Source organism: Glandiceps talaboti, chromosome 18 (genome assembly GCF_964340395.1).
Source record: "Glandiceps talaboti chromosome 18, keGlaTala1.1, whole genome shotgun sequence".
NCBI classification, from domain to species: Eukaryota; Metazoa; Hemichordata; class Enteropneusta; family Spengelidae; genus Glandiceps; species Glandiceps talaboti.
In genome coordinates, this window is record NC_135566.1 from 10740518 (window position 1) to 10764776 (window position 24259).

At 35.5% G+C, this 24259-nt stretch overlaps 3 protein-coding genes across 4 annotated transcripts; 1 reads left to right on the forward strand and 2 right to left on the reverse strand.

Moving 5' to 3' along the window:
* The first annotated feature begins 300 nt into the window (after window positions 1-300).
* Window positions 301-10491, forward strand: LOC144449047 (histamine H2 receptor-like). Of its 2 annotated transcripts, none has more exons than XM_078139453.1 (3): window positions 301-578; window positions 6060-7174; window positions 7714-10491. In XM_078139453.1, the coding sequence occupies exons 2-3, from the start codon at window positions 6199-6201 to the stop codon at window positions 8175-8177; spliced, it is 1440 nt and encodes a 479-aa protein (XP_077995579.1). In that variant the 5' UTR covers window positions 301-578; window positions 6060-6198; the 3' UTR covers window positions 8178-10491. The 2 variants fall into 2 exon arrangements, with proteins under 2 accessions (XP_077995579.1, XP_077995580.1); XM_078139454.1 differs by having other exon boundaries at window positions 6063-7174.
* Window positions 10492-12007: 1516 nt separating this feature from the next.
* On the reverse strand, window positions 12008-17911 carry LOC144449401 (solute carrier family 25 member 45-like). Its single transcript, XM_078139931.1, has 5 exons — window positions 17604-17911; window positions 16856-16899; window positions 15546-15629; window positions 14374-14620; window positions 12008-13162 (listed from the first exon to the last, which is right to left on the reverse strand). The coding sequence occupies exons 1-5, from the start codon at window positions 17638-17640 to the stop codon at window positions 12663-12665; spliced, it is 912 nt and encodes a 303-aa protein (XP_077996057.1). The 5' UTR covers window positions 17641-17911; the 3' UTR covers window positions 12008-12662.
* Window positions 17912-20656: 2745 nt separating this feature from the next.
* On the reverse strand, window positions 20657-24006 carry LOC144449644 (solute carrier family 25 member 45-like). Its single transcript, XM_078140218.1, has 5 exons — window positions 23964-24006; window positions 22842-22885; window positions 22342-22425; window positions 21718-21964; window positions 20657-21141 (listed from the first exon to the last, which is right to left on the reverse strand). Exons 1-5 carry the CDS (start codon window positions 24004-24006, stop codon window positions 20657-20659), a joined length of 903 nt encoding a protein of 300 aa, XP_077996344.1.
* Window positions 24007-24259: the final 253 nt, after the last annotated feature.

Genomic DNA, 24259 nt, shown 5'->3' on the forward strand with positions numbered 1-24259 from the left:
AATCAGAAACACACAATTATTTTTTTACACTTAATGAGGAAATGAAAAAAAGTATGCTTTTGTTATATTGTGAACACTTGAGTGTTTTCTAATAATCATGGCTTCCGCCTTTCCTAGAAGGGAAGCCCTGAACCATGAATAGTAGTTGGTGTGTATACCAAATAGACAGACCAGGTAACTGCACAGTGTCTTTATTCACTGAGGTGCTTCAGCGTTCCATTATTGATATGTAAATGTTACTATGTAATGTAAATATGTATGAGTCATCGGTTAATTTAAATAATTCAATTGATATGCAAATGTCTAAGGTTCTTGGCTGTGACTGGAGGAGAACTCACAGTACCTACATACACAAGGTCCAATTCATTTGACATGATAGAGTTAGACAGTCTTATAGTCAGTAAAGTGATTTACTTGGCTAGGGATATTGGTAACGTGTACATGTACGTCAGTACATCAATGGATTAATCATCGACAGACTATCTATCCTGATTCAGTCTTCAATGTTTTATTGTCGGTGAAACTTGACAGAGCTGTGAGAAATGAGAGAGGGAGAACAAAATCTGGAGCACAATAACGTGAGTATGAAACGGCCCATGTACTCTTTTATACTTTTGACATTTCTGTCCCTGAGTCGCAGTTTGATGTTTTTTTTAACCTTCGATTTTTCATCAGCTAGCTGACCTTCACATGCAGGGATAATGGGTATAGCAGATTAGAAATAGTTTCTTCAAGAAAATCGTCATTATCAAGATTAAATTTCAACTACTTCTAGGTGAGAGTGTTATCACAAAAGGTTTAATTTGTTACAATGTGTGTTTGTTATCTCAATTACATGATAATTGTTTGTTAATGAAACAATAAGTCAAATTGTTTTTCTTATCTGAAGTAATAGTGGAAGAGATATAATACAATAATAATCAATGCTGGACAATTACTCTCCTGCTTATTACATGACTTCCTTGTTTCTTAAGGGAACTGAAAATTGTAAACTGCTAAAATCTATGAAAGGCTGTCTTGTATTTCATGATAGCTTTTTCAGGGTCTTATTTTGAAACCCAAGAGGCTGTGACTTTTGTATGAAATTCTTGCCTGCATGCCCATTACTGAAAACAGATACGTCTTTGAATTAAATTTCTAAAGGGGTAGTGAAAACTGTGAACCATTATAAAGCTATTGCTGGCTGTTTTAGATTTCATGATAGCTTTTTCTGGGTCTTATTTTTGAAAATCTAGTTGCTAGCTGTGACATTTGTTTGAAATAATTCATTGAAAAAATATACCGATACTGTACTGAAAACCGAGAAATCTTTCAGATGAGTTGAATGATTTCTATTGCAGTCTTTTCTGACGTCCATAAGATATTAGTCCTGAACTGGGTAGGTTATCAATAAATTGTCAGGTTTGATCATTGATCTATACATCTTTCTGTGAGCACAACATATATTGGAAATCTGAACATAAATTATGCAATATGTTATCATGGCTTTCTCAGCTACCTAAACGTGAAATACTGGCACATTGTTAAAAGTAAAAATAAAATTTTAGTGAGTTTGAAATCTTGACACCTTGTCGTACTACTGGAAATATTTACCTATTTTTGGCCATTTAAATAGAACACAACAAGTAGACAGTTTTCAGAAAAGTCTATATACACACCAGCTAGGAAAATTCTAGTAGCACTGACCAAGGGAAAATGTAAATCATTACGTCGTCTTGTTTACGTCGACAAACAATAGATTTAAAATAGATGCTGTAGAATGAGATTAACGAGGACGTGTTTGGACTTTTAATACGACAATGTGTATATTGATACATCGTATATCTCTAGCAGAACATAATTACTCGTTTAAGTTATTTCATCTTTAATAGTAAACCATAATTCATCGTTAAGTTGTTGTTTCACTGTTTTACCTCAGACCACTAATACCCTTCTATAATTACTGTAGATGTTTTATTCATGTATTTTCCCCTTACTCCATTTACTTTTTCAACCGCTACACTGAGTACTTCCCAAGATAGGCGTCCACGCCTATGCTACCATTTCCCAGTTGTATTTCTGATATGTGACGACAATCTCGTCATGTTCCATATCCTAAGATATGTGCAGTGACTCATATTGTAATCTACTTTTACTCGACATTATGGTCAGAAAGTTCAATTCATTCACATGTTAAATTGTTCCCAGGGGGCTGACTTGGTGTGCTTGTTTTCAAATTTAAGACCCTCAGTGTTATAAAGTTAAATGACTTTGTCACATGTTGTTGGGTTTTGTAAAGTCCCCTTGTGATGCAGATGTTCTCCCCAAGCACTGTACCAGAGAAAATAAAGCAGAGTTCTCTTAATTTCTAGGTGTTCCCTAGATAAAAGTACAAATCAGTACGCTTCCCACCTTTTGACACAATTGATATCACAATCGTATCTAAAAATTCACTGCAGTACTTTCAACTTTCAAATTTCCATCTTCAGGGAACGGAAGGAAATTTGCCCTTCCCAGCCTTGAGCTACTGATCCTTCACCACAGGAATTAAGTCACAGTTCCTGTAAACTAATTTCCAAAAAATAGCAGGGGAACACTATATCAAGTTTCATAATAAACCCTTGTAAAGATATTTATCATTACTTAACATTGTAAATTTCTACTAATTTCAATTCTATTTCTTTACATTCACTGACATGTTTCAGAATTCAGATATGCATATATACTTCTTTGAAGTTTGATACAGTAAGAATTTTTTTTTAAAAAAGGAGAAAAAAACCCAGAAAAATAAATGTGAAACAGCATATGCCAAGTCTTTGTAATTTAATCAATCGCAAAAGATTAATAACTGTAAATGTTTGTTACTGTATGTATAATAACAAACTTTTCACACATTTTTTCTTAGCTTTTTGCAGTGTATTGAGTTACAAACACAGACTTAGTCTATGTTGTTTCACATTGATTTTTCAAGTAGAAGGCCATGATAAAATTGTTTTTGTAAATCCAAAATCCAAAATAAATACCCAATCCTCATCCATATGGCCACTTTAAATTATTGTGATTGTATTTCATTACAGACAAACTTATCACTCACAATATCACACCTGTTGAGTCAACTACACATATTAATGTTACCCACGGCAACCTTACACACTGGTATGTGATGTCATCTGATTTAAAAATACTAGAACTACCAGTACATGTTTTTAGAACATTCTAAAAATCAAATTTTAACGTGGATGGGTGTGTTCTTTTTGAGAATCAACAGTACATATATTACTGTGGTTTTGTTTGTTTTTTTAAAAAAGAAAGTCATTTCCCATTTTCATAGAAGAAGAGAATAAATCAAGAATTGGAAGTGAATGTGATTTAACGTACAAAATGATCTTATGACATTCCTATGTCAAAGGTCAAATAATGTGGGTGTGTCTGTGTGATCTCAATATACCATATCTATTTCAAACTGTGCAACAGCAGGGTTGCTTTTATTTAGTTTTTATTTAATTTCATTAGTTTCAAAACCCTGGCAACAGATCAAGTGAGGGGGTACTCTGGTAGTAATCATAGAGTTTCCAATACACAGTGATAGGAAAAGATTAAACTCAAGTACCACAATGTTGCCAACCTGAAACAAAAAACATTTAGTGAGGGCAATGACATCACTTTACCTCAATCTCGAGTCTTGGAAAATAGAAATACTTAAAAAGTGTTAACTTGATACAAAGGTGAACACATATCGGGCACATACCTATAACATACGATGTGAAATCAACCTTACATACCTCACAAAAAAATTGTTTGGTTTCAGTAACCCGGCCCAACTTAATTTTTTTTCTGCCACTTTAAAATTCTTTTTAGGTAATTAAAAATAAAAATATCGAAAAAATTTGCAACGTAATAGAAGTAGTGAGACTTAAAGACGTCATTGCTTTGTGTGATAATAAAAAACATGGTGGAATACAGTGTACCACATGATGTATTCTGCATATCGTACAGAAAGTGCAATTACATCGATGAGAATCTATGTTGACCTCGGTAAATAAAACATTTGAACAGATCCTCAAAGATTAAAAAAAAAAAAAAAAAAAAAAAAAATCCTACCTACCACCCAATTTTGAAATTGACTTATCAGAACCACATAATTTCTATTTTTGCATAATCATCTTTGAAGTTATTTTGTAACCCCATATAAGGGCATTACACTGTCATCAGTGATCCATCAACTAATTTGAATGCTAATAGCCTTTAAGCATATCTGATAATATCCATGCGTAAAATCCCTAGAGTTGATCACTAACTGAAGCAGAATGAAGAACAATCTTGTAAGTTTAAAACCATAGGGAATTGAGATACTCTTGTCCAATGGCATTCCATGCACTTTTGAATTACAATGCAACTTTTATTTCACTGTGCACGTTACACAATTAATTTATTGCTAATTCATGCTTTTCATTTTTACAGTCAATTGATTTTAAGTGAAAAGTTATATTTCAGTTTGCAAATTATTTAGCTTTCTCCAAAATTGCAGTGTTTTAAAGAACCCAGCATATCTACTGTTAGTAATGGGTGACATTTTTTCCCGTGAGAACCCAACAATTAAAATGTTTACCTTTGTCTAATGAAAGTTATATGTCAGAATGATTTATCTGTGAAGTATCTATATTAACTGAAGTATTGAACTAGTAATATGAGATATCTTGAAATTTGCTTATTCTGATATTTATTGTCATGAGACCCCTGTTCTAGTCAGGAAACACCCTTGTTTCAAAACACGTGTGTCCATGGATACAGGGAGAGGCTGGCCATTAAACTAGCTTTGTTCTTAATATGCTTATTCATTAAGTATGTGTCAAACTTGAAAGAATTTCCATGACAACTGATGAAATTTTTAACTGTGTTTCAAAACAGGGTAACCGTTGGTAAAATGTAACTGTAATCTTCATCCTCATTTATCAGTCAAGTCAAACACATTTTAATTTATAACATATTCTCACTCCTTTGTCAAGCCATTGAAGGCGGATCAACACAAATGTATCTTACCGTCAGCGGCTATCTACTTACATGCTCGGTACATCTCACGTAATCTACATTGTATGCCCACGTTTTCTTAATTATTTTAGGAATGTTTGATCTGTTCAGATTTGCTGTTCCCATTGTGATTGACTTGTTTTCAAATCTATTAATATGCATTTCTTTTGTGTTCATATCTTTTGAATTTTTTGTTTTGTTCAATTTGAATTGCAAATCCCATTTTTTGGGGGACAAAGCTCAAACCTCGTCAGATATTCCAACTATTTTTGATCCCCGATTAAAATGATAATTATTTCACTATTCAAGTCATGGAAGTCATGACACTGTCTGTAATACATATATGTAGGAAGAAAACAGCACACACGAGGATGATATAGTCTAGTGGTGACACATCATCTTTTTTAGTGTCTCCCAGCAACCGTCTTTCATATCTCTTCATTAGAACCATATACATCTAGCTGTGCTGATTACAGTACTTTCATAAGAGCAGTAAGTGGCTAAAATCGACTTGAATTCTACTGTCGGTCTACTTCTCCACCTAAATTACGGTGCGATATAAGAGAATCTATATGTTTAGTAAGTTAGTCTTATCAGATTTCATCCTCTTTATAACCAAGGTTTGTATTTTTCTACGAAATTAATTAATTGAAAAATTTTATCAATTTTTTTTTAAGGTCCTCATTTATTGCTAGATTAATTCTCTGATAAAATGTTGTAAATTTTTATTTTTTTAAAAAAGGTGCTTGTATTGTTGCCAAATTATTTCATTATCCTATTTATTTCACCATTATTTCACTATCATATTTTTTTCACCATTATTTCATTCATTATGACATGTTTCTCTCCAATCAGCATTTTTTGTCCAATTTTCTGAATTGCCAATGGTTTATAATTTCATACATTAAGAAATATAATTATAATATTTTAGATGTGTTGTTTTTTTTTAATTTCAAACAGGATATGACCTATTGCACTATTGCAGATAATACTTGTTTTCATTTCGTAGTCACATGACAAACCTTAACCATCTCTTTCTCCAATTGTCACAGCAGGCTATATCTAGCTGTCAGAAGACATGCCGCCGTGATAAGTAGGGATTCTGAGCATAATGGATGGGATTTATCTGCAAGTATAGAGATAATGACCAACTAACTGTATTTAATGATTACCTAGTCTCCATCTTGGAATATGGAGGACCATGTACCAAACACGACAATGGGAGTTGACCCGCTACATTTCACAAACAACAAACCCCCGTATTGGAACCAATTGTCGATGGTAGTACTGTCTGTGATAATCCTCATCATAATCATTGCGAGTCTCATCGGAAATGGAATGGTTATTCTTGTTCTAACGGTGAACAAGCAAATGCGAACTCGGACGAATCTGTTCCTCTTAAATCTTGCGATCGCTGATGTAGGTCTAGCAGGAATATGCATGCCGTTTTCCTTGATCACAGTCATAAAAGGCAAATGGATCTTCAGTACAGAACTTTGCTACTTCAATGCATTTTCAAGTGCTCTGTTTTTCATAGCAACTCTACACAGCCTCATGTATATCAGCGTGTTCAAATACTTCAGTATTCTGTATCCATTGAAACGTATCATCACAAAAAGACGAGCCATCTTCATGATTATTGCAATATGGATCGCAGCCTTAGCATGCGCTATTGGGCCTATCATTGGTTGGACAAGAAATGAGTACAAGCCAGCAGCCACTCAGTGTGGTCCTGCTTATCCAGAAACTATCAAACAGAGACTGCATGCTGCATTTGTAGCTACCACTGGATACGTCATACCGTTGTGTACAATGGTATTCTGTTATGGTAGAATGTTCTGGGCAATCCATGAACACTCTAAGAGGCTGCAAAAGAATACCATTCATCTTCCAGCAGCTATCTCCAAAACTCAACAAAAAGCTACAATGACAATGTTCATTGTTATGTCAGTATTTATGTTATGTTGGACTCCATATTTTGTGTATGCTGTCTGGGCAATTATGAAAAAGTCACGCAGTATCCCACTGTGGTATAACTCATTTGCATACTGGTTTGGGTATGCTAATTCTGCAATGAGTCCAATTATATATGCGTGGAGATATGTCACATACAGAGAAGCCTTCAAGAGACTGTGCCACTGTCAAAGGGCTCCACTTTATCTGTCATGTAAGTACATTGTATAAAATGATTCAAAGTAATTGATTTCTCTGGTTGCAGTGGGATATTTTACTTGCCTATCACAGAGTGAAAGTAGGAATATATGGAATTTAATTATTATGCAAATGTGCCCACTCATTATACATATCACATTCCAAACCAGTTTGGTGAAAAAGATGGCAAGCTTTGTTAAAAGCAGGGTCTTTCTGTATCTTATTGAATAATTAAAAAAAAATGACAGGAAAAGTCCTTGCTACGGTGTTGATAAATCAAACTCAACTGAGAGGTACTTCTGTGGTATCATTGAACTTAACATCTCCATAAATTAGAATAGGTAAACTAGAGCTTGGAGATAGTCCTTACAGAATGTGTTCAATTCATTTACACCTAATTAAGTATTTTTTTGTCTCTTTTTAGTTAGTAAAATATAGCATATCACTCTGTCTGTCTATGTATGTATGTATGTATGTATGTATGTATGTATGTATGTATGTATGTATGTATGTATGTGTCGTTGAATTAATGCCTTTTTCATTTTGATCTTGCAGATAGCACCCCAATATATGGATCTCCTGCTACCCCAAGAAAGCTAGGTAATGTAACAACACCACAAATGGGAGTTCAGTATTCCAAAATCCACCAACCAAATAGTCTGGAAATTACTCCAACTGGAAGTCCATTGGTCAAAATCCATGTTTTAAATACCCCTGGTTTGCCTGATCTCCAAGCACTATATAAAGGAGCGGGAAATAGTGGTGAAAATGGACACTGTGACAATGTTGAAGCATTAGGAGGAAATGATGACCATATTGATGTGTTTATTAATCCTGATGATGGGTTAAAACCAATAAAAAGAAGCAAAACTGGTAGTATTGCTAAATTTTTAAGAACAAGATTCAAAAGTGCTCCAGTTGGTCATGATTCACAGGAGGAATCTGACGATGAAAATACAATGCTTCAGCTGACTTCTTTACCAACTAGTATGGAATTTGTCTCTCAGCACAGACAGTAAACGAAGTATGTTACATACATTTAGACAACTCAAGGGCAAAATGCTTTTCTAACATTCTACCGTCAGATTCTACTGTATGATTGGAATCACAGATACCATTGCCACTGCCCCAACTATTACATCACAGAAACGACGTCACTGATTATCAAAGACCGGAAATTACTTTCCATTACCGGCATGGCAACAGGCTGGCCGTCTACTAAAGATGTTAGCTGATGTTTATTGAATAGAGACTGGCTGTGTAACATAATACCTAAAGTTACATCAAAGAAACTCTCTGTACAACATTTTAAACTGATGTACAGTAAACTTGTTTGATTTCATCATTCTGTTGTCAAACATTGACAACACTGATCATGAGTAGATGATAGTAAGATACTTTACTAAATCATACCTAACAAGAGGACTGAGAATGAGATATTTGTCGCTGTGGGCATAATCACCTCAATATCCCTTGAGCCTCCGACACATCTATGCTTGTGTTATAGTGAGTGATGACAAGCTGCACTAGCTGTAAATGGAGTAATGATTTTTCAATCAGACAAAAAACAATATATTCACTGTAAGCTGTTATAATACCAATAATTAGACATTTAACATGTAAATTAGGGGTCGATTGTATCCATGAATATTACAGCAACAGGTTGAAATTATGATCACATTGGGGTGCTGATTTTGGGGTAGGAACCCCAAAATCAATTTGATTAGATTTATTGTTAGTATCATATTATATGTGCAGCTGCACAAATACATTTACTATACTCACAAGTGATTCAAAACTATTCAGGATGTATGATATTATGAGTAAGGCAGTACATCTAACTATCAGTTTCAGAAAACATTCAAGTTGCAGCTAGTGCTGCGTAACAGGTCAGGAGCATGGCTAACAGCAAATATTTTGGTCTATCTTACTACTCTGAAACATAATATACTTTTAAAGTAGTAATAATAAAGTATTGTATTACTAGTACATGTAAGCATACACAATTACAACAATAGGGTCAATTTAAAATGATCATATAAAAAAAATTGTCTTGCAGTGTCCATACAAACACCAAGTCTTGACGATGTCTACAATACTCCAGGCTGTGTGAATACATTTCCTAAAATTACCAGGGCTCTGGTTATGTGCAATATTACCACATTCTATTCTTTTTTCACTGAGATGGATCTACCCCTTAGCTACTGTACACCACAATAATAGTTTATATATAGGCCCAATAAAAAATTGTTTAGTTCCAATTACACTCAATGTTAGAATAGGTGGGGTAGGTAGATTTTTTTTTTTATGATTTTTTTTTTCATGTGTGAGTGTCTAGTTCAGGTACTTATGTTCGCTATTGTTTTCAAAATGGTCTCTGTATTATTATTTCTTCCTATGAGATGTACAGTCATTAGAGATTGGAAGAACAGTTTTATATTGTCAGTTTCCACATCCACTATTTCTGGCGAGACTTCACAATTTTCGCGATTTTATTTTTTTTTCTTGAATATGTAAAAAAAAAGTGTAGGGTTGGCAGTGAAAAATTAGATGGGGTTGGGTAATCGGAACCAAGCAATTGTTTTCTTCAGGCCTTAGCTTAATTTGTTATAAATAAAGGCATCTAAGTCATACATGTTACACTAAGCAAATTATTTATGAATCAAACTGACTTGGCTGACAGAACAGAACAGCACAGCACAGAACTTTCTTCTGTCAACTTACATAGAAGTGTTGAGCCCTTTACAAAAAGTGTATAATAGTGAATAACTATATAAAGGCTATAACAGTTTGTATAATATGTAATATATCAGGTCTGTGGTTTTACACTTTTGAAGCAAATGAGGAATTTTAATGTTGCTATAAATTTCATTTACACTGGACAAATTTACATTTCATTTTCACTTTTCGTGTTCTTTTATCGACTTTTTATTATTTTAAAATTATTTTTAGGGTTCAATTGACTCTAAGTGACTATTATGTACATATATATAAATGTAACTGGAATTTCAATATATCATATATTTTGCCATTCCGCGATGATTGGAATTTCTCTTCACCTTGTTTGCACATATTTCAGGAGATTACTATTCAGAGCTGTACATGGTCAGCATACTTAAAGAGCCTATTCTTGCCTAAAGCAACTCTCTTCAACTTTGTTTTTAATGTGGTTCTAAATAAAGCAATCAATCATATCATGATGAACAGAGTCGTTTTATTTGTATTGTCTATATGATGCCTTTTATTTTATACTATAGAACAGAATATGTTTTATAAATTATTTGTCAAGAAAAATGCGAAAATATAATATCAAACACAAACATCAATTTAAATACACTTGTCAGATATGATATATTTCACTATAACATGGCCAGGTGATGAGGTCCATGAAAAGAGATGATTTATCAAGATTCGTGACTTGCCAAGGGGCATTTGAAGTAATATGTTGAGTTATTGAAATAAAAACTAACGTCAAGTTATATAGAGTGTCATGTAGTTGACTCTCTGGAGATTGGATATCTACAAAAACAGTTCATAAAAATAGAACCAATGGCACTGTAGCACAACTGTACAGTTTTTAAACATTTATCCACATGCTGATCTGTGCTAGGTATAGGTGTTCATTTGCTGAATGATTATCCAGTTGCCTATCCAACCCTGTTATCTTTGCAATATATGCAATCATTTGACCAATACACCCTCTACACTAATTTGACACACAGCAATTTCTTGTGACAAACTGAATTTTGATGAACATTTATCTGTTACTCATACTGTGATGGCTCTCGAAAAAAAAAAACATTCTGAATCACGTTCCTTGAAAATGTTTGTCTCATACTAGAGGGCTCACTCCAGAGGACCGAGATTCATGATGAAATACAATCATGATACTCAAGGAATTTGTTGTTATCATTCGCTAAGCATAATTATAGAATAGAAACTGATACTTGCTGCCAGTGTATCAAGGTTATAATATCAACAAGTTATTTTTTGGACTTGGTGTAGCTGCTTCAAAATGATAGATTCCAAAGTTTGATCATTAAATCAATCAATAACAATACATGTACAAAGCACTAGGAACCATAGCCTGTATATGGGGGGCTGAAAGCACTGGGAACCATAGTCTGTATGGGGGGGGGGGGGGGGGGGGCTGAAAGTACTAGGAACCATAGCCTGTATGGGGGGGACTGAAAGCACTAGGAACCATAGCCTGCATGGGGGCTGAAAATACTAGGAACCACAGCCTGTATGGGGGGGGGGGGGGGGGGGGGGAGCTGAAAACACTAGGAACCATAGCCTGTATGGGGGGAGGGCTGAAAGCATGAGGAACCATAGCCTGTATGGGGGGGGGGGGGGGGGGGGCTGAAAGTACTAGGAACCATAGCCTGTAGGGAGGGGACTGAAGGCACTAGGAACCATAGCCTGTATGGGGGGGGGGGGGGGGCTGAAAGCACTAGGAACCATAGCCTGTATGGGGGGGGGGGGACTGAAGGCACTAGGAACCATAGCCTCTATGGGGGGGGGGGGGGGGCTGAAAGCATGCACTAAGCAACATAGCCTCGGGGGGGGGGGGGGGGCAAAATTTATGTGATATGAAATAATGAAATGATTCTGGACTCAAAGTTTATGAAAATACCTTTATTTCCAGGAGTTGTGTTCTCATTTAAGGGACATTAAGAATTCAAAGATGTAATATATCAGAGATGTAATAGATACTCCAGATCATGACAAACTGATACCAGGTGTCAACTTTAACTGTTGATGAACAACCAACAATATACTAACAGTTAATAAAGTTGATACATTATCAATAGAAGGTATACTACCCGATAGTTCATATACTGTTGATAGCAAACATTTAAGTACTACCGTGAAAGTAAACTATCGGAAAAACTGAGGTAGACATAAACTGAAACTATTATAATTACTGCATGTGGCAGATTACACAAGTGGATGATAGCTGTGTCTTGGTTAAGTGGATATACTAGTAATCTCCCTGTAATCAAGCTGGTGTAAACACTGAATGGGGTTGAATGGTCAGCCATTTGAGAAACACTTGCTATTAGAGACACCACCCTACTGTGAGTGTAATGACATCAACATCCATTCATAGCGTGATAGCAATATGTTGCAACAGTAACTTTAGTTTGTGTCTGTGTTAGCTAACAATCAAGTGACTTGCCGTTGTCGTACATACTACACTTTCCAAAAACAATTTAAAAAGATGCAGCAATAGGGAAAAATATTACACCTGAACTATATTAAAAAACAAAAAACTCTTGATATTATATAATCAGATTTCTGTTCTCAAAAACCTTGTGTGCCAGTAGAGCCATGTACCAAAAATACAGTCTGTCATTATGATACATTGCAAGTTTAAATGCATCTCACACATTTCTACAACTAACAAAATAAGTACTTTCTTATTACGGATAACCACAATGTTTGGCAAGATACAGTAGCTGTTATTTGAGTGGTTCTTGTTGTGTTTATATGCTACATAGCTATGTAGTCTCAGTTCTTTTCTTCTGACCAGTAAAAGCCTGTAGTGATAAGGAATAGACAGTAAATGTGACAGCATTCACAGGAAACCCTCGTATGCAGTTGATGGAGAGGCCAGTTAAAAAGACCCTGAAACCACCTGTTCTGTAACTGTCCACACAGCAATGCCAGATATTGCGATACATTTTTGTCTTCACCCCATCGGCTTGATATCTACTTTTGATGACATCCATTGGGTTGATAATAATCCATGAAGCACAGCCTGCTAATCCTCCAGCTAGAAGCATGGCTAAAGTGCTTGGACCTTGTTTGCCTTCAGAAGTTAACTTTTTGCAAAGTACCTCATAAGTCAGAAAATACACAGCAGAGGCTGGGATGTCTCTAAATATCATTATATTGAGACCACGATAGCATCCTGGCAGGCCCTCTGTTTTCCAGATTGACGATATACAATGAACTGGTCCTCTGTAGTGGGGTAAGACTTTACTAGAACTAGGATTTCCTGTAATTAGATTTTATAAGATTGATATGAATAGCTATTATCAAATCTCATGCCACTCTCACAGTCTACTTGCTATGGTCTCAATCATTTAACTTTTTGAAAGGAGTGTATGCCTCATTGAGGGTGACAAAGACAGTAGTAAGATTAGTTAAAGGGGAACACCACTACAGGAAATAAACGCATTTTTGTAAACTTTGGGTTGTAGAGAGACATTTTATGAGTTTACATCACTTACATTATGTGGGACTGCCTAAGTACGAAATAAAAATTACTGGCTTTTCATTGTTTAGTGGCAGCCCTTATTAGCGGTTGTGCATTGTGTCATGGGGCCAGCATCATAATTTGGAATGGTTGGACACTTCATATTCATGAGAACGGAACAAACGCCGAATCAAGTCATGTGTGATAATTATGTAAATGCACTTGGCAAAACAACACATGACAACTCATGAATATTCAACATGAGGTGTTCCATACTCATGAATATGCAGTGTTCAACCATTCCAAGAAATACTTATACAGCTCGATCACCAAAGCTTTCACCCGGTATCAACCATGGCTTGTCAGTGTTTTCTAAAGTTATGACACATGTGTGACTTCAGACAATTATCCCACAATCTCAGAAGTTGGTAACATCCCCATACGGTTCATTGAGGGTTGTAAGTTTGTGTATGAATTGCTTCCTTAACCCTCTCCTTAACCAGTCATGTGCATGATCCAGGATTGTCCGGATCAAATTAATGTCCTAGACGGTCCTTAATATGGTGTCTTGATTTTTTTTTTAATTTATTTGATATGTCTACAGGATTACTCCATTTACACAGACACTCAGAAATTGGAAAAGACTAAAATGCATTCAATTTTTACAAAACTAATATAAAAAAGACCTCCGAATATGTACAGTTTGGCCTAGCAAAAGCTTTGGTGAGGTACAAGTATTTCTTGGTGCAAAATGAAGATAAATTTATAAACACAGACTGAATGTTTGTGCACAGATGAGCTGTCATTATTCAACTGTGTGTAGTGTTTCAAAAGTTTAAATATCTACGTTGACATCTTAATTTGTATTATTTTTGATGAAGTAAAAAGTCTTTTTTGATACTTAAATTTAAAATCTACAGTTTTAAAAGAACGAGTTCAAAGAAAGAAATTGATGTTAAAGGAAACAGCTGTTTTGAAAATACATTATCTGGCATTACTTTATTTCTTACCCTTGCCATGTGTTTGCATCTGTAGACGAATTTTCACCAATTCAACTGGACAGGCGACACTAAGTTGTGCAAAACCACCGACACAACCAGCAATTACTATATCCATGTTTCCTGGCACACAGTCAGTGGTGCCATATTTCCATAGCGACAGATGCTTCAAAGCATACCCATAAGCACCAAAAGTAATAGCATTTTGAAGAGGAATAGTTGCCAATGGAAACCCCATACCCTTATAGAAACCAAGTATCTATAAATGTAAACCAAAAAAGGGATATATTCATATTTTTTCAGAGAGAAAATATTTGAGGAAAAAAACTTCAAATTTTATATGTACTGGTATATCTCATTGTAATCCATCTTACTACATTGTAAACTATTGAAAATGAAATAGTTTTTGTGTACTATACATGTATGAACATACAAGCCACAAATATTTACTGTTCAAAAAAAGTTGACTGTTACATACATTTCTCAAGTCTTAAGCCTGGTATGTGAAGCCCATAGAAATGCATATATATAACCAACTCAATGTGCTTTAGTGGTTAGAGCTCAGGATTATCAGTCACAATGGGTTCTGATACCACTGGCAATGCGATTTTTGTGTGACGAACCCAAATACAGGGAGAGTGTTCTATAGACTTGATGGGTAGGCTGTATTACTAAGCTGTGCCTAAAATGCACAAGGTGAGTGTGTATTACTAAGCTGTGCCTAACATGCACAAGGCGAGTGCAAATTTTGAGGGACTCCTGGAGTAATGACTTGAACGGTGTTGAGGATGATTATTCACAAAGAGCCCACAGGTGCTAGGTTGCAGGGTCTGGGACTGACTGGGAAAGTCTTGACAGATCCATGCCACGTAATATGGAGTGTATAACATAGCGCTAGTCCCAAACCCAAATGAATTTCTGTAGAATTGTTTGGATCTATTATAATGTGTGTATTTGTCTGCATGAAAAAAATTGCTGGGCGCAATTCCCAGCACACGAAAACTAAAAGGAAACAAATAAACAAAAAAAACCCAAAACAATACATACATAGGTCACTCCAAAAAGTTTCTAGATATTTTGTACACATCACTGACCACGCTGTCTACACATCAATAAATCATTCTAGAGTAGAGAACTCACAAACAATCATTAAAGATGAAAACCTCATGGTTCTATATACTCACTGATTCATGTCCTATAAGCTTCCTGGTACAATCTATGATGCCTCCATAATTTGTTCCAGAAATACTCTGCGCTTGGAGTCTAACCTACAATGTTACACATAATGATTTGACAATTAACCTGTGTATAAAAGCTGATGATCAAGTTGAGTTTGTTGCAGAAGCTACACTCAGTCCAACTACAATGGTGATCCACCTCAGAGACATGGACTTGAGAAAATGTAAAATTGGGTTTTGTAAAAGAAATGACACGTCCAGTTGTCTACGTTAAACTTTATTACCAATGTTTCGACCTCACACAGGAGGTCTTCCTCAGGGCCTAAAAACAATAACTAAAAACTAAAAAAATTTAAAATGAATGCCTTCCGTAAGGGCAAAGTTTTGAGATTGTCGTTCCTACAGACAATTGTTGGAATACAACAGAACATATGCAATAAGTTATTTTTTCTCATTGATTGTTATTTGCCCATTGCTGTTAGTGATCTCCTTGCCAACCACAACATGTAATGTGAAGCTTTATAGAACGTTGTAGCATAGCACTCACCGTAGAAAGAGTTTTAAAGGCCCCCCCCCCAAAAAAAAAAAAAGAAAAGAAAATTGTTTCTGGTCAGTGCCCATCACTTAAAGTAACCCCCTTCCCACGTTAATTTTTTTTCATGTTTGTCCAGCCAATTCAGTCTGCAGATGAAATCGAAAACACAAAAGTAACTCTCCCTACATTAATTGCCACCAGTGAAGACAACTGCAAAACTAATCATGAACTAGCCTATGACATATGCCCCACATACACACTTGCTGTAAAGTACTAAATAAAAAGAACAGTAACAGCAATGATAAGTAGATTGATTAACATTTGTTGAGAATGTAAAAAAAATAATTGCATCGTCGCACCACTTTAGACAACATTTCCTGATGAGAAAATATTTTTTCCTTTTTAGTGGCCTGCCAAAGTATGCTAATAACTTATTAAAACTAAAAGCTACATCAATAATATTTTCAGGACAAGTACAAATACCCCTGAGTAACCCACACTGGAACTCACTTGGCACGAATGATGGGGTTCTGTTATTATTAAAAAGCAACGGCAATTTTCTGTAAAAATGACTCTCTGCGATCACATGCTTTCGCGCATGTTCTACAAACAATAGCGCCTAATTTGCATATCATTTGCATAACGTATACAATAATGTTTTCAGTATTATTCCAAAGTGCAAATACCACTTGTATGTGCATGTGCAAGTAATCTCTGGTACATATGTAATAATAATGTACATGTCAATTATTACCTCTGAAGTGAAAATATGATTTCTCACCTTTATTGTATCAAAGGGATGTCCAACAAATAATCCTGCACCACCTAAAAACACAGAGAGACAGTTTTTGATCAATCTTCTGAAAACATTTCAGAAAAAATCAAAGATATTAAGTGAAACTATTTTGATCATTTCCCTTATCATACTTTCACTAATATTGGGAATTGAAGACCTCTGGGAAATAATCTAATTTATTTCAAAAATTTCAACCATATGGATCACACATGCAAAAAAAAGAGTAAAAATCACGGGGAAATACAAATTGGAACACTTAAAATATTATTTTTGCTTCCACAAAATATCAATAATGATCAAAGTGATGAGTACAAAATATTCATTCTTATATTTTCGAGTCTTTGTAATTATTAAATATCTAAAAATATTATGAAAAAAAAATAATTTTCATGAATTCCTGATTCTCTATAAGGTACATGCTGCATGAGTTCCGTCGAGGTCACTCGATGTCATTCATTGTTGTATCTCCTACTTAGTTTGGATGATAAGTCAACAATTGCATAATCTAGAGTGGCGTCGCGTTAGTGGTCTGAGGTCGTGTTGAATTTTTTGGCTCTCGTCTTACCGTGTACGATTACTACAATTATCATGTCCGTGGAAGTGATCGTAGTAATCTAACGCTTACGTATTGGAACTAAGTAGTGTAGACAGCTAGGGGGTGACAAATACGATAAAATACAATGACATGTGATTGACCACCACGAAGCACTAAGTAAATACTATTATTCGTTACCTCCCAGAAATCCTGCGACGAAATCAGCCCACACCATGCTGCATGTATTCTCTATTCTTCGGTTCACTTTTCACTGCTTTAAACGCACATGCTGTCTATACACTAGTACTACACCAGTAGAATGTTGTTATCAGCAAATGTCGTATTGACATGACTTATCACGATCGCAATGCACATGTTCTACTTTATCACGATCTTGTATGTACTGTATTCTAGCGTACTCTGCACTCGGTCGTGGTACCAAAGTAAGGGTCTGGTGGTAAATAGTCTATTCACACCATCATCACGAATCAGGTACCTTGACAAATGTAAATTTGCACAAATCAGGCAGCAGGGCAGGGCATAGAAAATGAATGGATGAAATCCAACCCAGACGTAGAGGGCGCCAAATTTTCCCCAAATTAATACATTGTTTCACCACAGACACATGAGACAGTCGGGGATATTCGAGTACAATTATGCAGTACCAGTACACGTGTACATACAAAACAACCAAAGTTTTAGCCATATGCGAAGCTCCGAGGACTGTGAGAATGCCTACCATTAGGCCTATTTGATCAAAGTTTATTGTCTATAAACAAACATTTTTTGTCCATGGCCTTATAATGTATTCGCCCCTTCTTTCTTTCTGTATGAGCATACAACTATTCTGGTCACCTTACAAATTAAATGGTACTTTATTTCACAAATTCCAATCTACAACACATTGACCAAATACATAGCATGTCCTTAATCCGTTGCAGAAAATCGTTTTCATTTTTGGAACATCCAATTTGTGAACTTGATTTCACATAAGATGACAACTAGTCTGATGCAATGCGTCGACCATTGATTATTTGATAATGTGTACATTGCTGGTATCGTCCCTTCAGATTGGTTGACATAAAACTATATACATCAAGAGACGACCTACCTAAAGTTAATGTTTATCTTATCTCAAAGATGGTAAAGAATATAAAACCATGTATTAAAGACACCCCTATTTAAAAAATAAAAATGGTTTTGATATCCCTATAGTAGTACACACACTCTGTACGAAGTATATGCCTTAGGAAGGGTTTACAGCCCAATTCATGTTACCGTTCACCGCCTCTATTATATGATACACTCGCACAGAAACCAGCAGTATATGTTATACTTTAGGATAGCAAGATTGTGTCACATTTCTATCATTTCCATTACCACCAGAATGAAGCCATCACACAACTTATAGGACTCGGACAATTCAACAACAATGAACGTTCATTACTAGAAAACCTTAAACATGCACTTCTTTTTGATGCACTTTTTAATTCGTAATGCAAACTGTACAATTGAAAAGTATGTATTTGAACAGTGAGTTATTGCTGTTACTCCCCAAAACACATTCGTTCTGCAGTTGCTATGGTTATTATTGAGATTATTTGTTTTCTTCATTGTTTAAAAATTTGTACAATGTTCAGTGTAACTGATTGTACGATGCAGGTGATCTCTATTGGCAAGTCCGTTGGATTACATAGTTACATTTTTGTATTTGTGAGCTTTGATTTCTCTCCCGTGATTGTCATCTGTTTTTTCGGCAAATGAATCAGCACCTTAGGACGCTTAATATTCTAATTAGAAGTTATAAGGCGAGACACGTCTGAATTGAAGCTCTTCTAGATCTTGACTGGGACCAGTCCTTTGGTGATTCTTTTGTCTCATAATCTTCAAACATTTTGAATTTGTTATTCATTTTACATTTAAAATTTCGGGAAGGTAAATATGGTCAACTGTTTTCCATTTTCCACAGTTACTAGTAGCCTCCAAAGGCACTGATATCAGTCACCAACGCTCAGATATTATCGACCTGAAATGTGGTTACTAAACAGCGAACTAATAGAGAATGATAGACTGGTGCACATATCAGCAGACGAGAGGGTAGTAAGATTAAGTTGTATGTATCGTAAAATTATGAACATATTTATGTTAAAATACACCCCATTTTATTTCAATACTAGGACTCAGCCTATCAATCTGATATATAGATAATTACATAATAATGAAACTTAACAAAACATGTGAAAAGGTTCTAACTTGATAATACTAAACTTCAAGGACTACAAAAAGGTTACAATCTAAAGAAAATAATAACTTACTAACTCTGGTAATGTTTAACGTTTTTTGAAGGTTTTTCATAACTGTAGAGAGAGGTGTCAGACTAAGCTCACGCTCTGGTCTTGTAATGACAAAAACTATATCTATAGACTGTGGATGTTGATCGTGTCTCTAGTTTATGTTCCAACTTGACGAGTACATTATTATCCAAATAAGACTGTGATGAAAATATAATGCTTACAAAATATACCAAAGTAAGTGTGTGTGTGTGTGTGTGTGTGTTTGTGTGTGTGTGTTTATATATATATATATATATATATATATATATATATATATATATATATATATATATATATATATATATATATAAATATATATATATAAACTCAGTACAAGTAAAATGTATATACATTATAAACATAAATTTTACACTTACGTATACCAGTAGTCCTACAATTTAAGTCGTCTGCTGATCACAGAGAAAGCGAGAAACACTGAGTAACGACTTAAAACATCCTTATACCTTGGATTAAGTGTAGACTATGTTGAAAGTGTTTGATTTTTTAAAAAGCACTTTGTGTATAAAGTGACAGTGTGACTGTCTATAAAAGTAATACTTTAATACAAATGACATTGTGGTTACAGCTGCAATCATCTTGTTCCTTGTTCTTTGCTTTTCTATCTTCTCTGAGAATTGTAATACTTGTAATTGGGTGTTTACGTAACCCATAGATACTATTTCTAACCTTGTTTTCAGAAAAAAATAATTATTCGGGCAAACTGAAAACACACGATCTGGTTTACAGCTGAGAATGTGAAGAGAACGTACAAACGATTTGTTTGCATTACCGATGGACAACTAATATTGAGCGAAGTCAAATAAAGTTACTTAGTGTGAATTAATTGTATATATCTGCTCTCCCAAAATAAACCATGATAGTAATAGCGTCTGAACATACTTTCTACTTAGATCTTCCCTACTGTCTTTCAGCACCAAGCACTCTAAGGGTGAGCGTATATCCACCCAAAACAACTGCATTAACTGGAAATCCTCGCAAACAGTTGATTGCGACACCTGTGAAAAAAACTCGGATTCCACCAGTCCTATAACTGTCTGCAAAACAATGCCATATATTGTGGTATTTTTTATGTTTCACTCCGTCGGCTTGGTATCTATTTTTCATTACATCCAGTGGGTTAACGAGAATCCATGATATACAACCAGCAGTGCCTCCAGCTAAAAGTAGTGCCCATGTACTTGGGCGTTGTTGGCCTTCAAATGTCAATTGTTTGCATAATATATCGTAACCAAGGAAATATATAGCAAAAGATGGCGCATCACGCATCATGTGTGGTGTTAAACCCCTGTAACAACCTCGGATTCCTTCGGTTTTGAAGATATTTGAAATGCAGTGAATAGGGCCTTTGTATGTTGGGGAGCCTTGACCAACCATACTGTCACCTGGATCATAAAGAAAAGTGTATCAATATTGGGATCATTTGAAAGGAGTATTTTCTTTCATAGTCTGATATCACACACTATGCATAAATGCTGACATGTTGTCCTGTTAACGTAATAGACACTGTCATTCTTCCATTTAGATGTGAGCATAAAATGAAGCTACAATATATATTATACAGTATAGTAACCCATCATCAGTCTTTTTCAAATGACATCTGAATGAATCAGGTACGTAGACGATACATTATATTTGTGACATGACATGACATGAAAGAAATTATTTGATCTCGTATAACAAACTCGGTCTTAATGACAAGGTGGAGGGAATTTCGTCAGTTTTATAGCTTCATATAGTAGCAAAAAAGGAAAATTGTGTTATTATTAATTTGTGTACAATTGTGCTTTACAGAGAGAAAGACGACGTGCAGGTATACAATAGACGCCAGGTCGTAGTATACCTGCACGTCGTCTATCTCTGGCTCTCTGCAAAGTACAATTGCCAGGTTGTGGTGCTAAAACTTTGTATCATTATTCTGTAATAATATATTTTGTTGACCCGTCCATTGTTGACATTACCTCTTCGATGTGTCTGCATCTGTAATCTGATTTTCACAAGTTCTATTGGACAAGCAATGGTAAGCTGGACTATACCAGCTATCCAACCGGCGACGAATATATCTGTCTTTCGTGGTGGTTGCTCGGACCCTTCACCTCTCCATGCTGACAACTGGCGAAGCACGTTGCCATAGGCACCAAAGAGAACAGCACTTTGGAGAGAAACTGATGCAAGCGGAAATCCCATCCCTTTGTAAAATCCAAAAACCTAAAGAAAAGTGTTGGGAATCCAAAAGTTGCATGATTTGAAAAAATGGATAAAAATTAACCAATAGCAACGGCAAAAAGTCAAATAATCGTTAACCAAAAACACAGACACTGTAATGTAAATCATATCCATGCAAAAACATGTCAGTGGCTAATGATAATGCAAGGCTAGTTTTGCAACGCAATGACGACTCATCGTCGTAAACCACACAGCCTCTTTTACGGCACCGTCCAAGAGTGGTATTTCGCAGTGTAGCGGAATAATTATCAGCTTTGGTGTGCAAGAATGTGACGACTACACGACAAAGTGTTCTCTATCACCTTTTCACCTAATTTTAGGTAAAATGTAATACCTACATCTACACCATGTATACCTACACTTTCTTGTCTGGTTATCTTCATTGCACAGTCCAGAATACCATTATATTTTACAGCACCAACACTTTGTGTTTGTAGTCTTGTCTATAAAAAAAGATAAAATATATGGTGACACTGTCATGTTATCACCACTGGTTAAACTGAAATTCTTCACTGTTATCTCAATAATTATGCAAGTTTTAAATAAAAATCAATCACGTTTTCACTTCTATATTGTATAACACTGATCATCCTCGCAAATTAGACCAATATGTACGATATTTAGATTAGAAATACTGAGAGACCTTGTTTCCATATCGGTGTCTTGTGTCATGAAAACATTCATCCGTTGGAACATCCCCACTCCGAATTATTAGATAAATTATCTCAGCATTCCACTTTGCGAAGCTTATATCTTTAACAAAATCATGTGGACTGCCGCTTTTCTGTTTTACTCCCCCCCCCCCAAAAAAAAAAAAAAAAAAAATTAAAAAAAATTGATGTACATATACGGCGTATACCTTGATAATATCCAGTGGGTAGCCAACTATGACGCCTCCACTTCCTGTCATCATAGAAGAAAGAGAAAAATATGAGTGAAGTAGATTTCATTATTTTTTAATAGAACAAGTCTTCGTAGAAGACACAGCTGAATTGTGTCATGATTTAAATTCGTGGCATCATTTAAAAAAAGTAATAGTGGTAGGCAGAAAGTGGTTGGATTTTGATGATTTACCCTGAAGGACAACGTCGATATCAAAGGGCAGTGCCTTCGGCCCTCGATATCAGTATGCGATTACAGTAGTATTGCGCCGGATCGGAGCGCCGCAACGACTTAAGTTTAGATAAAACGTAGGAAAAAAGGCGCGAGTGACTGTCGACAGTCTATGGTACATAATAAAGGTAGATTCTTACATTTCCTGAATTCATAACTATATTAACTCCTCCAAATATTAAAATAATGACGATTCAGTAAAAGTGAAAGTGTATGCATGTCAAAACATTATTTTGTACTCTATAGTGCCTAACTCTGATGTCATAATATATGCAAAGTTAGATTACGTCATCTCACAAAGTCTTCGCATCATACGTTATAAACAAATGTATAATCAATCTGCTAATCAATAATACAATGCCAGTGACCCAAATGCATACTGTGCCGCAATGGTGTCAACCTGAACCACCAGGTCATACCATGCTGTGAACATGCATTCCAGCTAAGATAGAGACTAGAGTATACTTCATTAGTATTAAACTCCGCAACGTTCTTCATGAGGCACATAACTTGAGGAATTTGCGGACGGGGAGTTTAATGACTATAAACTATTAAGTGACACAAAATGAAAACACCAGTGCTCTTCAACAACGCCACCTTCACGCACGCATAGGGACGAGTAGTATTTCTTCACATCTTAGATTGGTTGTTATCCTCGGCTACAGGCTAAATATACTAGTGCGTTTTGACTCGAGTATATTTCCCCAACCTCTATCATGGCCGCATATATTGATACATTTGTAGTAGCAGGATTCGTGTGATATTTTCAGTTGTAAGTAAAACAACAATCTAAGCAATAACATGTGCCCCTGTGCCTTCACGCCCATTATACGCCATCGTATCGAGCCGGCGAACACTTTGCACCTACCTCCTACAAGTCCAGCTGCGAAATCGGAAAACACAACAACCATGATTCCTCTGTACAGTACTAGTGATACATATGTATATATATATTTAGGTTGATAATGATATGCCAGTACAGCACACTATCTCTTCACTACTCATTTGCGATGAAACGTACAGTTCATGTTCATGCTTTGTTACATGTAATAACGTAAGGGGAGAACCATTTGATTTCGGGGGGGGGGGGGGGGTGGATGTGGGTATGGCAGCAATTTTTTCCCCCATCATTGTGACAGCAATTCTTTCTACTGTCAGTCCTGC

Bases quoted from the DNA above. Each gene is read 5' to 3' on its own strand.
- LOC144449401 (XM_078139931.1), bottom strand. From the start codon at position 17,640: ATGGTGTGGGCTGATTTCGTCGCAGGATTTCTGGGAG. The intron at 16,900-17,603 runs GTAACGAATAAT...CTGTGTTTTTAG, and splicing joins CGTCGCAGGATTTCTGGGAG to GTGGTGCAGGATTATTTGTT. The intron at 13,163-14,373 runs GTAAGAAATAAA...ATCTAATTACAG, and splicing joins GATGCAAACACATGGCAAGG to GAAATCCTAGTTCTAGTAAA.
- LOC144449644 (XM_078140218.1), bottom strand. From the start codon at position 24,006: ATGGTTGTTGTGTTTTCCGATTTCGCAGCTGGACTTGTAGGAG. The intron at 22,886-23,963 runs GTAGGTGCAAAG...CTATGATGACAG, and splicing joins CGCAGCTGGACTTGTAGGAG to GAAGTGGAGGCGTCATAGTT. The intron at 21,965-22,341 runs GTAGGTATACAT...ACTTTTCTTTAG, and splicing joins AGATAACCAGACAAGAAAGT to GTTTTTGGATTTTACAAAGG.
- LOC144449047 (XM_078139453.1), top strand. From the start codon at position 6,199: ATGGAGGACCATGTACCAAACACGACAATGGGAGTTGACCCGCTACAT. The intron at 7,175-7,713 runs GTAAGTACATTG...TTGATCTTGCAG, and splicing joins GGCTCCACTTTATCTGTCAT to ATAGCACCCCAATATATGGA.